The sequence below is a fragment of the Vicugna pacos genome, chromosome 14 (assembly GCF_048564905.1).
Source record: "Vicugna pacos chromosome 14, VicPac4, whole genome shotgun sequence".
NCBI lineage: Eukaryota > Metazoa > Chordata > Mammalia > Artiodactyla > Camelidae > Vicugna > Vicugna pacos.
The window spans coordinates 4,607,825-4,628,814 of record NC_133000.1 but is presented as its reverse complement, the minus strand read 5'-3'; the positions used below and the strand labels follow the sequence as shown (position 1 = coordinate 4,628,814).

At 37.3% G+C, this 20,990-nt stretch overlaps 1 protein-coding gene and 1 non-coding gene across 6 annotated transcripts in view; both read right to left on the bottom strand.

The window, feature by feature from the left end:
• The window catches only part of PAN3 (poly(A) specific ribonuclease subunit PAN3), a 111,315-nt gene that overhangs the window by 10,987 nt on the left and 79,338 nt on the right, over nt 1-20,990 (bottom strand). For 2 of the 5 annotated variants that reach the window (XM_072976052.1, XM_072976053.1), the window contains 12 exons: nt 18,208-18,455; nt 17,034-17,090; nt 15,993-16,097; nt 15,115-15,172; nt 12,556-12,717; nt 12,203-12,319; nt 12,017-12,118; nt 9,147-9,312; nt 7,973-8,063; nt 3,447-3,586; nt 863-992; nt 329-393 (listed from right to left, as the gene is read on the bottom strand). In XM_072976052.1, coding sequence (XP_072832153.1) covers nt 329-393; nt 863-992; nt 3,447-3,586; nt 7,973-8,063; nt 9,147-9,312; nt 12,017-12,118; nt 12,203-12,319; nt 12,556-12,717; nt 15,115-15,172; nt 15,993-16,097; nt 17,034-17,090; nt 18,208-18,455 — 1,441 coding nt within the window. The remainder of the gene's footprint in view (nt 1-328; nt 394-862; nt 993-3,446; nt 3,587-7,972; nt 8,064-9,146; nt 9,313-12,016; nt 12,119-12,202; nt 12,320-12,555; nt 12,718-15,114; nt 15,173-15,992; nt 16,098-17,033; nt 17,091-18,207; nt 18,456-20,990) is intronic. The other 3 variants (XR_012079854.1, XM_072976054.1, XM_072976051.1) reach the window with 2 other exon arrangements.
• On the bottom strand, nt 13,608-13,680 carry TRNAG-ACC (transfer RNA glycine (anticodon ACC)). The gene has a single exon. It is a non-coding gene; the product is annotated as a tRNA-Gly (tRNA).

The following is a 20,990-nucleotide window of genomic DNA, read 5'->3' as shown; positions in this document are numbered from 1 at the left end:
CAACTGAACTGAGCAGGCTTCAAAAAGGAGGCAGGACAGAGGAAGTACTGATGGTCGTGAAACGCTCCCTCGTGTGCAAACCACGATGGATTTCTAGCACAGTGTCTTTTCTGCATGCATGTGTGTATGTGAAATCTCAGGGGCAACCACGCCCAGGCTGGGGTTAAAAAACAGCCCCCTAATGGCTAACAACAAGCTTAAGGTCACTTCACCTGAGAATTCTTCCCTTCTTCCAAATAAAGCCAGTAAGAATAAGGCATACTCATTCTTGTTATGCAAAATAGTGCCCTTGATTGACAACACATTGTAAAATACTGTAAATCCTTACTCCGGCCTCTCATTGATTGTTCCCAATTTTGCTAGAAGCCTAAACAGTCTTCCATTTTGAACCTCCTATAAAACATTTTAAAAAGAGAGAGAATATTAATGTTCCAGCTAACTGAATATAAAAGCAAAAGTTTACAAAACTGGTATCCTGTATCAACATTACCTTTAAACAATAAATCCTAACATCTCCACCTTCTGGTTGTACTTTTGAACACAACAGGTCCATTTCATTCAACAGTAATACTCAAGAAGACAATGCGGTTGTCCATAGTTAAGAACTGATAAAGTATTAACAATTAAAAAAAAAATCAAGACTGTCTCTCACGACTACAGCAAAGTCATGAGCAAAAAAAAGAACAAAATAAATGCCCAGCAGATCTAAGAAATCAGAATACTGAACATTAAGTTTGGACAAATATATCTGCAAACCATCTTATTCAGCTTTGCACTATATTCAGCACAGTGATTACTGTTTTACATCTATTTACACACACAGATGCAAGTGTGTCAACACTCTTTTAACTACACAATTTACCTTTGCAAGGTCTTCCTCTATGACATCATTTCTCATTTGAGCAGCATCCAATTGAGTATAAAATCGAGCACCAATCATGGGCATGATGTCATTGACACTCCGCATCCTGTTCTGGTCAGTTAACAAGTATCTAACCAAAATAAAGAAGGATCACTTGAATGCCAAACATGCAATTTAAAAAACATAACCCACAAGCACACGGGTCCTGCTGCCACCATCATGTTAGTGTGCACAATTTTGAAAAAATTTTTCATGCAAGTCAAGTTCATTTTTAAAGCTTAATAATTACATTTCTTTTCTCTGGAAGACTTTAAAAGACAATGGAGAAAACTGTAAAAATGTTTCTTTCTCTAACTTTTTTGCTATTATGACAATGGGAAAGGAAAGGTGGGTAGGGTTACACTTACCATATTTCTATTCTCAAACCCTCCTTTACAATAGTAGGAGATGAAAACATTGTTACAAGCTTTTCTGGAGAGGGGATGGGTGGCTGTAGGTAGGGAAATTTTTCCATTGCTCTTTGAAAATAACTTTTGTAACTAAAACTAGGTCTCCCATCTTGGAAGTCAAACAGGGTTCAGCTTTTTAGGAAGCTGTCTCCTGCTCTGCGACTTCTTTTACCAGCAGCTGTCACAGTACATATATTTATGAGAAATCTTCATGCACTAACACGTATCAGAAAAGACCAAGTCAATTTCTTCTATCATAATTAAAGCAGAAAGATACTACGTATGTCAAAGGGTTACCTGTCCGAACACAATGATGATCATCACCTTTTTATTGCTTATTCTGATAGGGAAGCCATGTCCTAACCATTCTCATTAGAGCAGCTCCCACTCTTTCACTCTCTGTGAAATCTTTCTTTTATTTTATTCATAGGACACCTTACTGGCTTATATGTTTAGCAGCTCCTCCTCACTGGGGTGGAAGCTTCAGAGCATGGGGAATTTTGTTCATCTTATTCAAAGTACTGTCAGCATCTGGCATACAGTAGCCATTCTTTTGTTGAATAAATGAATGTTATAAATCCATGTGGATAATCTATGTCTTAACCATTCACCTATAATTACTGACATATTTTACATCTAACTACTCATACTTAAAAGTCATTTTAAGCTATGTTATTTTGGCAAGGTACTTTACATCTCCAAGCCTCACTTTTGTCATCCCTGAAATGGAGCTAAGAATGGTACCTAATATATATAGTTATTGGGAGAATTAGGTGAATTAATTTGCATCAATCATTTCAAAAGTGCCTGACACATAGTTTATTGTTCTATAAATTTTAGTTATTCGTTAGTATGAAAGTATGACTTTTTTTATTCTTTTATTAAAGAAAATTTCAAACATTTATAAAAGTAGAGAGACTGTATGATGAATCCCCATGTACCCATCACCCAGTTTCAGTAATTATTAATGTACAGCCAATTTGTTACATTTACATCCTTTACTCTCACTTTTTTAAAGAAGGAAAATTGTAACTTGGTATTATCTACGACGTCCTAGGCATCGCAAGGCACGCTAGGAATCACTGTCGTGGTAATACACGAAGCAAATATTTTCATTTAAAAGAGAAATCATCTCATTTGATTGTTAAAAGGAACCAGGTAACCACTGGCTTCCAGGGCTCTGTCACAAGCAAGACACTTATGCCAGTGCAACAAAGCACAGGTGGGCAGCCCCATCCTCCAACCCTCGATTCCATACCACAGGGCTAGTCCAAAAAGAAACTGGATCATCCAGGGTTACACAGAAAGATCAGAAGGAACAGCTGGAAGCTAAAAGAGACTGAAAAGGATCAATAAGCTCTAATTGCTTCTAGAACATAGTAGAAAAAAATTTCACAAGAGACTTCCTCGCATGTGTTCCCTTGAGTAACTTATGTTAAGAGTTATGGCTGTCCATCCTCTGGAACTCCCCAGTGTTAGATGTACCTTAGACAGGGAGAAGTCCTTCTGTGGGGACAGCAGTCCGCACTGGGCTTCTCTTAAGCCAAAACCACGCAAACCCATACTCAAGAATCCCCCGGAGTATGACGCTACTGGAGGAGAAATGCGGGGCCCCTCACACACACGCTTTCTGGAGCTGGGCTGCCTCTGAGGTTGTTTACGCCAGGTTGCTTTCACAAAGATACCTGATCCCTCTCCGGAGCAGCACTGCCTCATGGAACTTTCTGAGATGATCCAAATGTTCCATGTCCACACTGTCCAATTATTATACAGAAGCTACACGCGGCTTCTGAGCTCTTAAAATATGGCTGGTGTGACTGAGGAACTGACTTTCACATTTTATTTAATTCATTTAAACTTAAAAGGTCACATGTAGCTAGAAGATACCAATGCAGCTTTATAGGGTCCATCCTTTGGCCAAATGTTTAAAATATCAGTAACTAATTTAAACACACTGGTTTATGAATGTATTCCAAGAAAGATACACTTAGCAATAAAAATAAAGAAATTAAAAGCTGTTTAATTATATTTCCCCTGATTTTAAATAGTGGAAACTAAAATACACAGAATCACTATAAAAGGTCCTCATGAAAAAGCTCTATCTTATCTCATATGATCATTATATTAAAACTTACAAAATGAGATTCTTCAGGTCAGAGGAGTAGTTGATTGTCACCAGTTCCATGGCTTTCTGTAAATTCTCTCGCTGAATTCCTGCCAAAGAGTTGCAAGCCAAAGCCAACACAACTTTTCCTAATGATATCAGATCTGCTTGCTGACATGAAAGAATAAATATAACTTTTAATTTTTCTTTTGTAGGTACAAATTTAATACACTGACACTACTGCCTGCATGGAAAAAGCATTTGTACAAAGAGGCTGAAAAACAGCACAGAGCTGTCAAACACTGGTGCTCATCGGAATCACCCGGGAGCTCATTAAAAAGGCCACTTGTGAGCCACTCCACCCTTGGTTCTCATTCAGCAGGTCCAGGAACAGGCCCAACATTTTTAAAGCACCCAGGTAATTCTCATTAAGGTGATATTTTAAGAAACATTATTCCAAGCAATTCACATGCCAACTACAGAACTGCTGCTTAAAAAATTTTCTTTCTAATTTTTGTATCTAAATAGAACAGATATTCTTACTATCACAAGAAATTTAAGGCTGGTTACCCATACAGTTGCTTTGCAGTGATCATTACAATTCACGACAGGCACTTTTCTCATTTCCCATGAAGCACAAAATATAGTGGGAGTTTGAAGAATTACTTGAAGAGAAGTTACTCCCTTACTTCAAACACAGCATCAGCATTACCTGACTTCAGAACACATCCTCCAGGACATCGGAAACGCTGCAAACCATCTGCCCTCGTTTCCAAATAGACAACTTTTACTGTAAAAAAGCACTGAGCTCTGTAACCACCTGGTCTCCTACCCATTAAAAAAATAATAATAAAAAAAGATTTGCCACTCTCAGGCTTTCCTTCTAAACGGATTTTCAAAAGACAGCTGGCTCAACTGAGGTAAGCTCTCAATCACCCACTGTAACTCCAGGAAACAGAATGGTCACCCCAAGTGGCCCTGCCTCGCAGGTAGCTATTAATGATCATATTCCTAGAGAGTGGAGGAGCTCAGAGTTCAGTGAAATCGTCTGAAGTAATTTCTACAGAAAATTTACACGAATCTTCAAAACCTGGATCTCATCGGAATTACCAGATACGTGTTTATTTACAGAACAGCGCTTTACTACAGGAGTGCTCAAACCTAGCTGTACATTAAAATCACTGGAGGAGCTCAAACAACAAACCGAGTCACCCAGAGGCTGTCCCTTCATTCCAGTTCTGGCGTTATTAGTCTAGGGTAAGAGCCACATGGTGGTACTTTTCAAAGCTTTGTAAGAGACAGATATGCAGCCAGGGCTGAGAACCACTGGTTTTGTGGATGTACATAAATGGTGTACGTGAGAAATCAAGGGAGTATTCCAAGGCAATCGCTAATGAAACTTTAGGACGATAAAGCTATCCTTAGCAACATTCCACACAAATAATAAAGAACAAACGGAAGTAAAATAAATCCCTTACTAAAATAACACATAAAAATTCACATTTAAAAATTTATCCCAAACTAGCATCTGTAAATCAGACACTTTGAACCTGATTAGACAAACAATTTGACTCTATCAGGACAAGAGATGCCAAGGATTCGTGCCAGAAAAACTAAAACCTCATCCGTGGGAGAGTCAGGAGCCCAGACCGGCAGGAGGGAGGGGCTCTCACCCTGCTGCCACGGCTTATGCTCTCTGGAGGGCACTGCTGGGAGTGAACTCAAGGAGGATCTTTCTCAACCCTTCTCGAGAATGAACATTCTTTAAAGTAAAATATTCCGAGCCGTGTTGATGAAATCACAAAAATGCTGATCAAGAGAAATCAGCGCACGTAAATGCTCATTAGAAATTTGTACAAGCGTTTCAATCCAAAGCCACCGGTCAAGCAAGCTCAAGGTTCTTGGTATGTATCAGGTATTTGGGGAGCACGTGCCGACACACAGCCTCCCAGCCCTAAACAGCAGAACTTCCGGTTTCGCTCCACCCTGAATCTACCTAGAACATCTCATCGTTCCCTATTGTACCACGGGAAGACGAACGTGAAGACAACTGACAGGCTGTATGGGTTCTCATTCTGAGCACATCCCACCACCTTCCTAAAGCTGGCTCAAGGTGGGAACGCCAACTAGTAGGAATGAAGTACACATGACATGAAATCCAGATTAAATTAGAACTGATTTTAAATGAAAGATGTTATTAGTGAAGCCCTGCTTAATTAAGAGAGTTTGACAGCAGAGAAAGTCCATAGCTCTCCTTTCCTATTTCCCAGCTTAACAATTTTCCATTTGCTACTTTGCTTCTTACCTCCACCTGGCTTTCCCCTCATTTGCTGAATTCTGGAGGCTTTCCCCCCAACTCATTTTCAGTTTCTTCCTGATTCTTGATTTCTTGGTTATTCACTGATTCTATCTATGGCTCTACTTATGTACATTTTACTGAAAGTCAGTCTCTATTCACGTATCTGAAACAGACTATGAAAAATAGACTACAAGAAACAATGCACTCCTTTCTCATGCACCCTCTTCTCTGTAAAAATCACAAACCCCTGTTTGGGACTGTCTCCTGTACCTTACTATAAGCTATATGAAAAATCTTCTACATATATGCACCCATCCAAAAAAAGGAAAGAACGAAAACCTGATATGTCCTCTACCACTGAAAAATAAAGGGAAGGTGACAAGTGGCTGAAAGCAGCCTGAGTTATGAATGAAGGCAGTTCCTAACTTACCAGTCAGTTGCCCCAAATGCTTACTTTAAAGCTGTTTGTTTGGAACTCTGGAATTATTTTTTCTTAAGAAGAGCTGTTTTTCATGGTAACTATACAACCCATAACATGATGCAAATTATGTACATTTGCAAAGAAAAAATGGAAAACAACACTTTGATACAGAAAAATAAAATCAAACTATTCTTACCTTACACTAGTAATTTTTAAAAAAGGAATTCTACTCAGAATAGAGAAGAATGAAGAGGTACTGTGAGGCTACATTTGTAAACAAAACAAAACAAAACAAAACCTAATATAGACACGGGGTTTCCAAACACTTGCAACAGAGGTTGATGGCACTGGTTCTAAACAATGCCTAAATTCTCTTCAAAAGTTTAATATTATTTTCCTGGATATATATAAAAATCACTAGTATTTTAACAGTCAACAGTCACTTTCAGGAGCACAAAGATTATAAGAAAAAATTTCAGAGCCAATTACTTAGGCACTAAGTGTAAGACAGAAGTTAAGCAGAAAAGTAGCTAAGAAACAACCATCCTAGATAAGAAAGAAGGCGTAAACTCCCTTAGGCAGAAGACAGTGGTGGGTCGGGGTTTGGTGGGGGTTGAGTCTTCCACGCAGTGCCCACTAGATGGCGCTACCAACCAGGACAGCTTGGCTGCTGCCGCGGTTAGTGGGAACCAGCAGAGGGGAAGGACCAGGCTGTGAAAGGGCTACATGGCAACTGAGTGTGATGAGCGCCTTCAAGTCTGGGGACTGCACCATCCGTGGTCCAGTAGAAAAAGGAAGAGGTTTATGCATGAATTAACTGGAATACTAAACATTACTTAAACTCTACTGCTCATTCTGGCTTTCCTTTTTGTTCTGAAATTTTGTCTTATATAGTGAACTAAAATCTTTCAAAGATTTAAACAGAAGAAAATGAAAAGAGAAGGGCAGTGGAAGGTAAGATGGTCTTCTCCTTGTTTCTCCACATAAATAAGAGATTCTGCCTTATATCAAACCTCTGTAAGTTAATAAATATTCAGAAACACCAGAAATTTCTTACATGAAAAAAACTAACATTATCTTAAAATGACAGCTGCTTTGCATATCCTCCAAACAAACATAAAGCACTGTGGGACAAGCTGAATGATATATTCACTTTAAACAGCTACCTTACTTCCATAGGGCAATCAAGGCAAAAGCAACTACACTTAGTGCTCCTTGCAGAGATAAATTCTTACTCTCCCACACCTTGTGTTAATCAAGAAAGAAGAACCAATAACTAAGAACATAATGGGACCTAAATCCACAATGTTATGCAGTCATTCTGCAACCAACTTCTAACAATGTACAAGACATGAGTGACAGGCTTTGATTAAGCAAAAGAAAAAAATTATTTAGAAAATGGCAACACAACAATATTCCTTTGAAAATAAAATTTTTGGATTGGTAGTGGGACAACTGTTCTAAAAGTAAAAACTAGGTGTGATTTTAACACATTAAAAAGTGGGAAAAAGTACAATGTCATTTAATATGTTTCATTTAGCTAAGTAATCTGTTTTAATCTATGCTGAGGACAAATCTCCTAGTCCTATAAATGCATTTTCATTTGAACAGCTACTGTCTCTAACACTGTCATTAATTCTGTGTATCCCAACTTATAAGGGCTCTACACTAAACACATCACAGTGATTAAGAATACAGGTTCAAAATTTGCAGAGAGATCACCCCAGAATAAATTGAAATCTAGACTTAAAACCCTGAAATACCTTAAAATAAAGTTTATCTTAAAAAAATCAAGCCTTCAGTTATTAAGAAAGTATCCATGTTAATTCTTACTCACCTGGTATTGAGCCATTAATGCCAATGGATTATTATTCTGACTGTTATCAAACGTTAAAACATCAAAAACTCCAACACAATTTACTCGCAACCTTTGAAGACCAGAAAATTAAAATAATTAAAATGAGATTTTAAAAAATTATATACTAGTGGAACTTTAACATTTCCTATAACAGCAAGGATCTCAGAACACTATCTGGTCTTACTTCCTGTCCATCCCCACTTTAGAGATGAGGAAATTGAGGCTCACAGGTATCAAGAGACAAGGTTATGAAAGTCAGGAACATGTGAAACCAGGACTATAACTCACATCTTTGGACTACCAGGCCAGTGGTCTTTTCACCACACCAAGCTGCTGCTTTATTAGTTATTCAAGAAAAGAGACTTAGTTTCATAACACTTGCTGAAAAGGTCCTAGGCCCCACTCAAAGCATTTTATATGTATTGACTCATTCAATCCTCTCAATAATCTTACGCGGCAGGTATCTTATAAACACGGACAATGGAGGCAACAACAGTGCCTGTCTCACGGATTGCTGAGCACCAAGCCGTCCAGTAACCTGCTGTTAGTTAACGAACAGAGCCAGGATATGAACCCAAATAACCTGCAACTGGATCTTGAGCTTTTTATGCCAGGTTGTCCAAGACAATTCTCAAAATTTCAGCAACTCAAATAAAAATCCTGCTAATGTCAAGGTCTGTTTTACTTAACTCTGCATCAGTGGTTCTCAAAGCATGGGACCCAATCCAGCAACAGCACCTCCCAGGAACGGGTCAGAAATGCACACGCTCAGGCCCGCCCCAGACCTCCTGACTGAGAACTCTGGGGGCAGAGCACAGCAGCCTGTGCTCACTGAGCCTGCTGGTGACTCAGATTCACGCCAAAACCTGAGAAGCACAGCTGCATATAGAAAAGCTGTACTGGTATTACTCAGATATCTGCCCAACCCTAACCATATATACCTCCCAAACCCTTATAAGATCTTGGTTAACAATCAGCATTTTATTAAGAAGTCAACATTTTAAAAAAACTTACAAATGAAACCAAAGTCACAGCAGTTCTTCTGGATGGAATATATGAAAAGGTAGAATTAAAACAAATCATCATGCTATGTTTACTGAGCTCTCATAGGTCAGATGCTCAATAAAGAAGCCAACACTCAAAATGCTAGTACCTCGTTTTGCCAGTTATCAGAATCTTTGTTGGGTCCATAACTCGACAGGCCAAACCTGCTGTATGAATGGTACGCAGCGCAGAACTCAGCTGGACAATATATGCCCAAATGAGAGATTCTGGCAACAACCCAGCATGCTGTCTGGGCAGAGGTCCATCATGTTGACCTATAACACAAACAAATTTTAAAATGGCATCTTTACTTAAGTAATCAGCTAAAAGACTAAAACAAACCAAAATTAACAAAGAAAATTCATGTTCATTCACTGCACAACTTGTTAATTTATGTGTGTGTGTGTATATATATATATATATATATATATATATATATATATATATATATATAAAATTTAAGTTTAGGTTTTTAGTGAGAACTTAAAAGTAAGAACTTAAAAAGTTTCTTATCGTTCTTAATTCTCAGCCTCCTCTACTACACCACGTCGGTTAGACAGGATGGCATCCAATTCACAAAAACATGAATGTAAAACACCGAATATGTCACTTATGTGTAATGATGAAACACAAAAGTAATCTGGTCTACCATGGAAAGTGATCCTTTTGATTCTCTCAACTCTTGGAAGTGCTTCTTAATACTACTTTCTGCATCACTGTTAATCAGTAGGAAAGGAGCCATAAAAATTTAATCTAGATTCTGTCAATTATTTCAGGGAATATGACCTGATAATCCAAGTGCTCATATGGTTGTAAACAAACTTTTTCTGAATCTGTTATAAAAGAAACACAGTTATATGGTTAACTGTGGAGAAAATAAACAACAAATAAGTACTTATGGCTTGTGACAAAATTTCTAGGGAAAAGCAAATACAAAATTCAAAAACTACTATCCCTCAATTTAGACAGAATGAAAAAATATAACCTGGAAAACAGTGTTAGATGACTCAATAAGTGGCTCTAGTGATAAAAGCCAAGACAAAGATGAGCATGAAGAGTTTTAACAGAAGTATTTAATAAATGTGGTAATAGGAAAAGAAGCATTTATAGCAAACACAGTTCACAGTGTGCCAGATTCTGTCACTGTAAACTTCTCTCCACAATCCCTGCACGGCATGGCATTATTATTCCCATTTCATAATTACTGCATCTTACAAAATGAGATTTTTCAGTTTGTGCTAAGTTAACAAATTAAATAATATAAGAAAGCATTAGACTTCCACTTAAGTCTCTACAAGTTTAAACGAACACTGGCCTTTTTTTCCTTCTTTGTTAAATATTCACACTGGGAAAACAGAAGGTTGCCTTGTAATACAAGTGGCTGTGATTTAAGTACATATGGTACATTTGGGGAAGTTACTAACTTTTAAACAACACTTTCAAATATCTGAAAGAGAACTTATTCCTGCAAAAATGTAAACATACTGTATCAAATAACCAGTCAACACTTACAACAGAATAATTAAGATTAAAAAAAAACACTGGAAAGGAGTGTTATAAATCAGCGGTTCTCAACAGGGGTCAATTCTGCCCCCTGGGGACACTTAGCAGTGTCTAGAGATATTTTTGGTGTCACAACTGGAGGAGGTGGTTGTAACTGGTGTGCAATGGGTGGAAGCCAGGGATGCTACTGCACACCCAGCAACGCATAGGATGGCCCCACAAAAATAAGGATCCAGCCTCAAACATCAGCAGTGCTGAGGTTAAGAAACCCAGCTATAAATTAAAGCCAACAGTCATTTCACAGATGTTATTACTAAAATAAACTTAAACAACTCCAGCTATATTCATCTATAGGAAAAGTTATACCACATCCCCTTCAACAAAATTATGTATGTGCTCCAGATGACACGGCAAAAAGGGAAAACATGCCCACACTATGCAACCAGAGTTTTAATGTGAAACAGCCATGTAACCACAGCTTTCTTCTTCCAACTGTCAGAAAGCAGTTAGGAGTAAACAGAAGTAACATATTTTTATCCATAATGCCGGTCCTTAAAGGAGTCACGATCCAAAAGAGATTGGAACATGGACTCAAGTCTTCTCCCTCCTCACTTTCTCTCAGGATATAGTCAGAAAAATCTTAACCAAATTAAAAACCATAGCAAAGAAGGTAATGTTTCTTTTCTTTCCCCAAACAGGAAAATGATATATACATTTTCCTTCTGCAAATAAGTAAATTAATAGACATCTCTAAAAGGATTTTTACTCTGAAATGATTTTATACTTTAATAAACATTTGTTAGAATGTAATTAAAATATTTTGGTTCTGTGTAATATTTGAACTATAAAACAATTCTTCAAGTAAATATTAGAAAGGGGCCCCCCTCAAAATAAGTATTCTCCATTAAAGTAAAAGTTACCTGAATATTTGTTTTGAAGACTAATTCTTTAAGTAACATGGAATCCTACCTTTAAGCAAAAGCATTTGTTTAGGGAAATAATTTCATAAATGGCACACAGTCACGCTGGACAATGCAAAGGCAAAACGTAAGACCAAGACTGAGAAGAAATCCACAAGATTTAAACATGGCTGTGCTTTCAGTGATGAAGTTACAGGGATTATTTTTCAATTTACTGAATTTTCCAAACCATCTTTATTCAGAAAGCATTGTAGGTTTGAAAAATAAAAAATTTTAGGAGGAAAAAACTTTCATCATAGTTTCAGTCACTTAAGTTTCAAATATTTACATGATTCTTTTACAACCCATCTTTATCTCAGTCTGTACACATAATACATTATTTCCTAATTTGTTACGTATTGTCTCCATTTCTTTAATATATTTCTTTTTTAAATGCCGTAAAGTCTTTAAGCTGAATGATTACAGGGCTAAATTCACATGTATTTTAAAATACAAAACTACTCTTCCACAGAGCAAAGACATGTGTCAGACACAGCTTGCTGAAATCTTTTCTTACCCCACTTTCTCTTTGTGAAATAGGCATCGGCATTAGGGTCATTGAAGTGTCTGCTCATCATCGTTTCTCCTCCGGCGTGGAAATCATACGCAAACACAAGGGCTTAAAATAAAACACAAACACTCATTACTGCAAGCTGGCTTCAAATCCTGAAGCCCTCCAGCAGAACAATTACAAACTACTTACAAGGCTCTGCAAACGCTTTAGTGGTGAATACTTCACGCAGGGTTACAATATTTGAATGCTGAATTTTTTTCCACATATCAACCAATACCATGCACTTTGTGTTAACAAGACGAAAACCTGAAAAAGAAAATTTTTCTACTGAGCTGTAAATGACACCTTCCCCTTACTTCATCAGAAATGTGAAGAAAAGGCCATGTTATACATCATTTATGAGATACTACTATCCAGATGAAATAATGCACTTATTTATTATCCTTTAAATTCATGTTAAATAACTAAACCTATTCAGGAATGTCTGAGTAATCTTAGCCTCAATAATACGCTCCTAAGAGAGGATAACTTATCTTCCTCACCATGAATCCTCCGAAGGCAATATGGCAGATCATCTTTGCTGTTTACAGCTTTGTAGCAAGACGTAATGTATCCAAAATTACTTGATTTCTGTATCCGGTTGGGTGGTGGCAGTGGTTCTAGAGGGAAGAGGCTATGGTAGCTGTCAACTTCTGTAGGGACTGCTAGAGTAATTCACAGGAACATGACTTTAACTTGCAGGCATTCACAGTCTCTCAGAGTAATCAAGAGAAATCAAATCTATAAACTATCAGTATCAAACACACTTTATATCCTACAACAATGTCTACATTCATAACAATTCTATAGAACAAACTGGTTTCACTATCAATAAAAATAGGCATTATAAAACAACCAAGGAACAACTAGATTTCATGAACTCAAAAATATTTATCTTTTATAGCACAACTCTTGTTTCTCAGTTATTAGAAACAATTTGCACTATCACTTAGAGATATTAAACATTACTGATTCTGCTGTGAAATAAAAATCAAGACAGATTTCTTCATTAAACATTTTATTTTGTACAAAACGTAGACAATGGTGTTAAAGCATATGAATTCTGCTTTTTAAACAAAAAATTCAAAACAAATAACAATAAATTAGAGTATATATGCAATACGCCCGTGTCTATGTGCATGTGCAAATATGGCAATCTGTATCAAACTCTCAAACTATTCAGTGGAATAGTTTTAATCCCTAGCAAAATATTAAAAAATTAAAAAGAAAAATCAAAACAACTTTGCCTACCACATTCCCCAAAGAAAACACACAGTAAACAAAACCTCAGACCTTTAACTGTCATCTAAATATACGGTTCTCTCTAACCGCCGCCGTCCTTCTCTCTTCCTCCCCTTTTTATATAGTATTATTACACCTATATGTACTCCTCAAAAGACTGTGTATGTATATATACATATATATAAATGCAAATACATATATAAATTTTAACTTCATAAAAAGGTATACTAAATGTAATCTCTCTCCTTTTTTAAATTTCTTTAGCAGGAGGGTGTAATTAATTAGGTTCATTTATTTATTTGTTTGTTTTTTATGAAGGTACTGGGGACTGAACCCAGGACCTTGTGCATGGTAAGCACACACTCTACCACTGAGCTATACCCTTCCCTGTTATATATAGCTTCTTGAAACTCATTTTTTTTCCCCTAACATTACATTACTAAGATTCTTCTGTATTGTTGCTTTCTTTCTGAAATGTCCTTTCTTCATTTAAACTACTGTTTAACATCCCACTGTCTGACAGTATCAGCTAATCCATCGGCTGTCCTTCAAGATGGGCATCTGAAGTGATCGCGGTATCTGCGACGGCGAGCAGTGATGTTATGAGTACTTCATACATTCTCTGGTTAAAAATGTACAGCTTCCCTACATCTAGAAGCGGAGCTGCTAAATCACTGGGTAACAGATATTCAACTTAGGAACTGTCCAAACTGATTACAGGCTCACCCATCTATTCTACCAGCAGCAACATGCTGGAGAACCCGCAGGTCCATATCCTAACGCTGCCCACGGTCAGACTGTCAAATGATCTCTCGTCTTCCCCTAATCATCAGTAATGTTCAACATTTCTGCACGTATTTTTGGTTGTGTGAACTTCCTCTTTCTTGAAACACCTATTCCTATTTTGCGGCCATTCTTCTGTTGAGTTTTTTACGCTCTTACTGGTTTGTGGTTTTTATTTTCTTTGTCAATTGTGTAAGTATCTTCTCTGAAGTTTTTCCTTTACTACAAATATCCCTGGACTGTTTTTAATTCAATAAAATTCATCAGTATTTTCTTTAAGCATCAACAATCTGTATTTGTCTCCTATATAGGAAATCTTTCCCTATGAAATGTTAAATCTATTCATTTATGTTTATAGTAGGCGTTTTAAAGTTTTGTTTTAGACATTTATGCTCTTAAATCTATTTGGAGCTGATTTTTGCATGTGGTCTGAGATAATGATATCATCTTTTACCTTAAAGAAAACCATTTTCCCCAAGCCTTCCTTTTCCCCACCGATGCGCCCCCTCCATCACAGAGTGTGCCAGGGCTCTCCCGAGTCTGTTCCATTAATCAGCGTGTGTAACTCAGCACCATTACCACACTCTTTTAGTTACTGCAGATGCAAATCAAGCCTCTCCTCTCCCAGTACACCCAGATTCCTAATCAGAACCTTCAAAGTGCTTTCAGCAGTCGTGGACCTTTACTCTTTGAGAAATTTTATCATATACTATAAAAAGCTCTGCTATGCTGTATATAATAAAAAACAAATAAAGACCAAATCTTGATTAGAAGCATGGAACTTTCAGCTCCACCCCCAGCCTTCCAGGGAGAGGGGAAAGGCCAGCAACGGAGTTAATTACCAATGGCCAGAGATTTAATCAGCCATGCCCAGACAACCAGACTTCCACAAAAACTCCTGAAGAGTGGCATTCGGAGAGCTGACAGGCTGGTGAGCACAGTGAGGTGCTGGGAGGGTGGCACAGCTGGTGAGGGCATGGAAGCTCTCCACCCCACCATCCCACCACTCCTTGCCCTATACAGCTCTTCCATTTTACCTGGCATATCTGCTTGATCAATTTGAGCCATTGTTATTAAATGTCTGTTAATCAGCTCCTAAGAAAAGAAAATAAGTATATTTACATCTAAACACGGATTCTGAAATCTGGATTTTCTATTATTACTAAATAGCATAAGTATCAATATTCTTGGCATGTGAGTTTTTAATGTTGATATCATGAAATAACATTCCTAATAATGGTAAAGTGTTCAAATTCCAGTCCTAGATAGACAGCCCTGCCCATAATTCAGGACGGGTGCAAGCAGCAGGCTGTAACCCAAAACATACAACTAATTCTGTGGCTAAGCTCTTTAATAATCCACTCTATAAACATTATACTGGTGCAACCTACTTCCGTGAAATAAAAATATTTCTGAGATCTAAGTGTAAAAATAAAATTCTACACATCAAATAATATATAACTGTTTACAAAAAATTATTTTATGAAACCTACTTGATAGAAAATATTGAGCTCTCTTCAAATGAAGTTTATTTCTAAGCCAAACTACTTACTAGCTACTCCTTAGCTAACTACTACAGATATTAGCAAAAAGTTGTCTAGCAGTTAGAAATGATTTAAATTATTGATTTATATACTTCACAGAGACCTTCCAATGCACTGCTCATGAGATGCAGAAAGGCAGCCCATTTGAATCGCTATTCCATGCTTTCTATCCTAACACAATTACTTGCAATCTTGAAAAACGGGTTTCTTTAAATAAATATATCAATTAGAACTCACGAATTCTAAGTTTTATCTGCTTTAGTACAGCGTATTGATTAAATCAGATTTGAGAAGCGCTCTGTCCTTTCTCCAGTTCTTTGCTAAAACAGAACAGACATGACGTCTTCCCACAATGAATTCTGACAGCCCACCTGGCGGAGTTCGTCAGCCATGAAGAAGGAAGGTGCATTCGCTTTTGGTTGCATGTAAGCAACATGAGGTGCAGTTGGAGGGTAAATATGATAGTTTGGAAACACCTAAAAGGTAGGGAGGGGGAAAGTGTAATGATCAATTTTTCTCAATTGATAGGCTTTATCTTTATTTTGATAATTTTTAAAACTCTGATGAGAAAAGAAACATTTGTTCAGACACAGTAAAATTTTAGTTTCAATGAGAGGCAAAACTAAGTCTTTGAAAGAAATCTTACACAAACAGTTGGTAAGAATTTTTTAAAACAACTGGAAGAGAGGAAGAAAGTAGGTACTAAAAGTGCTTGGGAAGAGTCAGATAATGAAGCAACACTGCCTGGCCGCCCAAAGAACTGCCCTCTGGAAGGGTTTTTTGCAGCCAAACTAAACAAAGTGTTATCTAGATACTTGTTTAATACCTCAAACTACAACAGCAGAGGACCAACATACTCCGGGGTCAGCAGCTTAAATGAACAGAAGGGGGCAACAATATATTTACCTTCCCATCAAACTACAACTAAGTGACTAAATTCTGCTTCCGGCTTCTTGTCTTTCATTTGTCCAGTTGGACTCTTCCCACCGCCCTGCTTTCTGCCCTTTTCCTCTGCCTCTCTTTGCCTTCACTGTATCTGCACAGTGGTTTGTAAGGTTTCCTTTAACCTATATCTGCAATGACAGTACTACCACTTTTTCTTGCCTTGGTTTCCTTACATCAGAATGTAGCAGAGTTTGGCCTGACTACCTCAGCTTTCCCAGGAGCGTATTTTTAAGAATGGTTTGAAGAGTAAAAACATTATAAATATGTGCCATATGTAATCTCTACAAAAACAGCTGAGGCAGTTTTGTGACAGAAGAACCTCTTTATACATTACACCTTTTTTCTACAAATGTGATTAAAAGAAAGCATAATAAAAATGTAAATAACTATGAAATATAATAACCCCCCCAAAGTAAAACATTAATGGAATTCTTACTTGAAAGAATCAAGGAAAGTCTCTACTCTACCTCAATTATTTGACCTTCTGTTCGGCAAGCTGTTCTGGGATAATTTTTGAAAGATCTCTGACCAAAAACAAAACAAAACAAAAAACTATTAGCTATTTTATTATTTTTTAAAAAGTATTTTACATGATTTACAAGTACTTCTATAAATACTTTCTCATTTACTTCTCACACGGTAGTTAGGCACTATCATTCCCATTTACAACTGGGGAAACAGTCTCAGAGGTACCAAGATTCCAGAGCCACAAAACAACGGCAGAACTGGGACTCTTACAAAGGAAAAACAAAAAAACCTGTTTTCTGTCCACTCAAATTGCCTTTTAGTAAAAGATTCAATACAATCAAAACGAAATCATGAATTTAACTTGTGGGATCAAAATCTGCTTCCGAAAATCCAAATGCACTTTTCATCTAAGCCTACTGTCCACAATCTTCTCAAATGTCTATGGTTCAGACCAGCTTTCATACTTTGATGGAATTTGGTTTTCTTACTCATGAGATCTTCATCTACTACTTATTTTTCTATAGTTAAACCATTTTTCAACATAGACAAAGTTATGAAGCTAAAAAGGTACAATTAATTTATGGAACATAGCACTTCCCTCTCTGCCCCCTCCCCCTCTCCTCTCCTGGCAGCTCTTTGGTAGCTCTTTCCTCTGGCACCATCAGAGCTCCCTAAACTTCCTCCCTCCTTCTCAGTGACCCACATTGGAGGCCCCTTATGACAGCAGCCACCACTCTGCAGGGTTCTAGCTATGAAATCACTGCCTTGTCTGAGAAAGTGTTTATCATCAGTCCGCTTTCAGTAAGTACTGATAAGAAACCATACACTTTCTCTAATTTCTTACTAGAGGTGCAACTACCTATAGCTAGAAACAAATGTCAGCAAACATCAACTCCAGCTAACAAAAGTACGAGGTAACCCCATAAGCCATGAAGCACGAAACCAGAGCTGGAGTAATCTAACGTCTGACTTGTCCAAAACTATACAGTTATTAAAAATGCAGAAACAGATTACTTTGAAGAGATAAGAACAGATTAGAATTATCTAAATTAGGAAATTACTTTTTCACATCACAGTAAAAAGATACAAGAGGGGATAACCTCCTCATTAACTTCATTTACAAGAAGAAACTGTTCTAGGAGCTCTGTCTTCTCTCCTTTAGTGCAGACCTACCATTCCAGTCAAAGCTGCTGGGGTTGTGTCTGTATAAAAGTAAGTCGTCCCCCCGACGGTTTCCTTTTGGATCACCTGCCCAGAAGACGGAGTCTGAGAAACGGGATTACTGACTGACGTAGAGGCACTAGAAGGCACCATGTAATTTGCTGGATTTGGAGTGTGACTTCTTCTTCTGGGAGCAGGAGAAGTATGTGGAGTGATCTTGGGGGAATGAAGAGGAGAAGACCCAGCAGACAGTGACATTCCTGAAGAAGATATAAAACTGCTTCTTAGAAAGGAAAAATTGCTTTTAGAGAAAAAATCTGGCAAATAAATTGCAAACATTCATTTGGAAGAAACGTCTTTAGCAAAACTCTTTAAATGTAAAGATAAAAGACAGTTTTAGTTTGTTTCAGAGAAAGCTCTGATTAAAGAAAATGCAAAGAATTTTTTTTTCAAATGTAGTCTTTCAAAATAAATTAGGAAAATTGCTGTTAAAAAAGTCTCCTCCGTATCAAGGTTCACACAGGAAAAACTTCAATAATAAGAATTACTGATAATTTAATAAACTGATTTAGTGGAAAACTGGGCCTATTATAAAATACCTTTTATAAAGGCCTTTCTTTTACAAAAAACAGAATTCCTTTTTTGCTAAGAATCATTTAAAACCATAGCTATAAGAAATACAAATACCACATTTCCTTAAAATATTACAGTATTAAAAAAATCAAACTACTTAATGAGATTTATTAGATTTCTTTTGGCAAAATACAATTAACAGAATGGCTTGAAAAAGCAAAAAAAATTAAGTCCAGTCTTAGCTGAAACACCCAGCAGCTTAAATATCGTATTTTTTAAATCAAGAAGTACACTGTTGTGACGCCTCTTAGCTTTAAACAGGCATACACTATAGTAGACAACTGAAAATGTCTGCACATGCACGCTTCCATTAGGCCAGCTGACGCCAGTCTGTTGTCGTGCAAGGTTCACCTAAACACAACTAGTCAGAAACCGCTGGGTGCAGAGCGCCCTCTTCCCGGGTCTACAGTGAAGAAAGGGAAGGACAACTGTCCTCACCTTTCAGGAGACTCCAAGCTGGCTGAGAAAACAAGACCAGGTCACGTGTAAAACACATAAAATGACTTACAGAAACACTCAAATACAAAGTAACAGACTGCAAACTACATGCATAAATGCAGAGGGAATGCAAATTAAGTAAAACTAGGTAGTCAGTCAAAGGCTCAACGGAGGTGATCAGTTCTGAGCAGAGACTGAAAACAATTTCTAGAGCTACAGTCATACTTCCTGAAAAAAATCAGCTTGTCCAGGGACTGTTTTCTGGCTACCTGGGGAATGACTCAAAACCTTCACTTTGAATATGCCACCTCATGATTCAAGAAAAAAAGCTACCAGAACACCTCTGGTCACATAAATCTGATTAACAGGGATGTGAATTTCACTTCCTAAAAATTTATAAAACACCAATACTGTTTTTTGAAAAGACGTAGATGAACAAAAACAAGGTGAGAACTAAGATAATACTCATCTTTGCTCTGGATAGCCCTCCTCTCCTAAAGAGCCCTAACATAATTATTTCCTCTGATTTTCTCAGCAACTAAGTGGGCAGGTAGGTGAGGCAGGCCAGGCTACAAGCAATGTGGTACAGACTAGAACTCAGACACAAGGTGTTTGTTATGTGACCAAGGACGTACGTGTAAAGTCAACACCAAAGCCAGGCCTCAAACCCAAGTCTCCAAACTTCCAATTTCATACTCCTCCTGCTGTACTAATGTCTACTGCAATGACATTAAAATAGGCCAAGAATTCTCAAGTATGCCTTAACTATATCTAAGAGAAACTTAAAAAATCTAAAACTCCTACAAAAAATATTTATAAGGAAGCCAAGCTATTATATTAAGATATAAGCCTAACTTTTAAAAAACTGTTCCAGAATTCTATGTTTTTCTAACTCTGTATTATACATTTAATTGTAGGTTAATCCATACTGTAAAAATTGGATTATTTTCAACAATTTTCAAAAGATAAATACTCCCCATTTATCTGATATAAAATGCATTCAGATAGTTTTCCTAAAGCTAGTCTCTAACCGTTTCCAAGATAAAACTAGTCAAGTCACCAAAAATATGTAAATTTGTTTACTACCTTTAAATTAAACAACAGCAACAAATACAGCTACTGATTCTTAAGCACCTTCCATGTGTCAGGCATTAAAAAGAGCGCTTCACATACACCAGCCTATTTAGTCCTCACAATAACCCTGTGAGGCAAGTGACATAGTCACCTCATAGAGGAAGAAACAAGCTTAAAAACAAAAATTAAAAAAAATTATTGCAAGGACAAACATAAGTTATTAAACAAAAGAATCAAGATTCAAACTCAGGTCTGTGTGATTCCAAAGCCCGTGCTCTTAGCCAATCCTCTGCACACCGCCCAGTCCCTCAGCCTCACACCAGAGCGCAGAGGGGGTCTTCACAGCAGCAGCACCAGCGGGACCACCTAAGCGGGGAGAGGGGGGATTCTGACACCAGAGCAGTGAAACAAAGGCTAGAATCTCTCTTTAAGGCTAAATAAGTGGAAAAAAATTACCAGAAACAATGGGAGTCAGTTAGGAAGGAAATTCATGTCCAGTAGAATTTACAAGTTCTAAGTACAAGCTTTCTCTTAAGAATTGTAAATATTGTGGCTATTTCAGCACTGAAATCTGAGTTTGTATATCTGAACTGAGGCTGACTGGAGTCATGTAAATATATTCAAAATAAAACATGTGTGGTAGTAAGTAT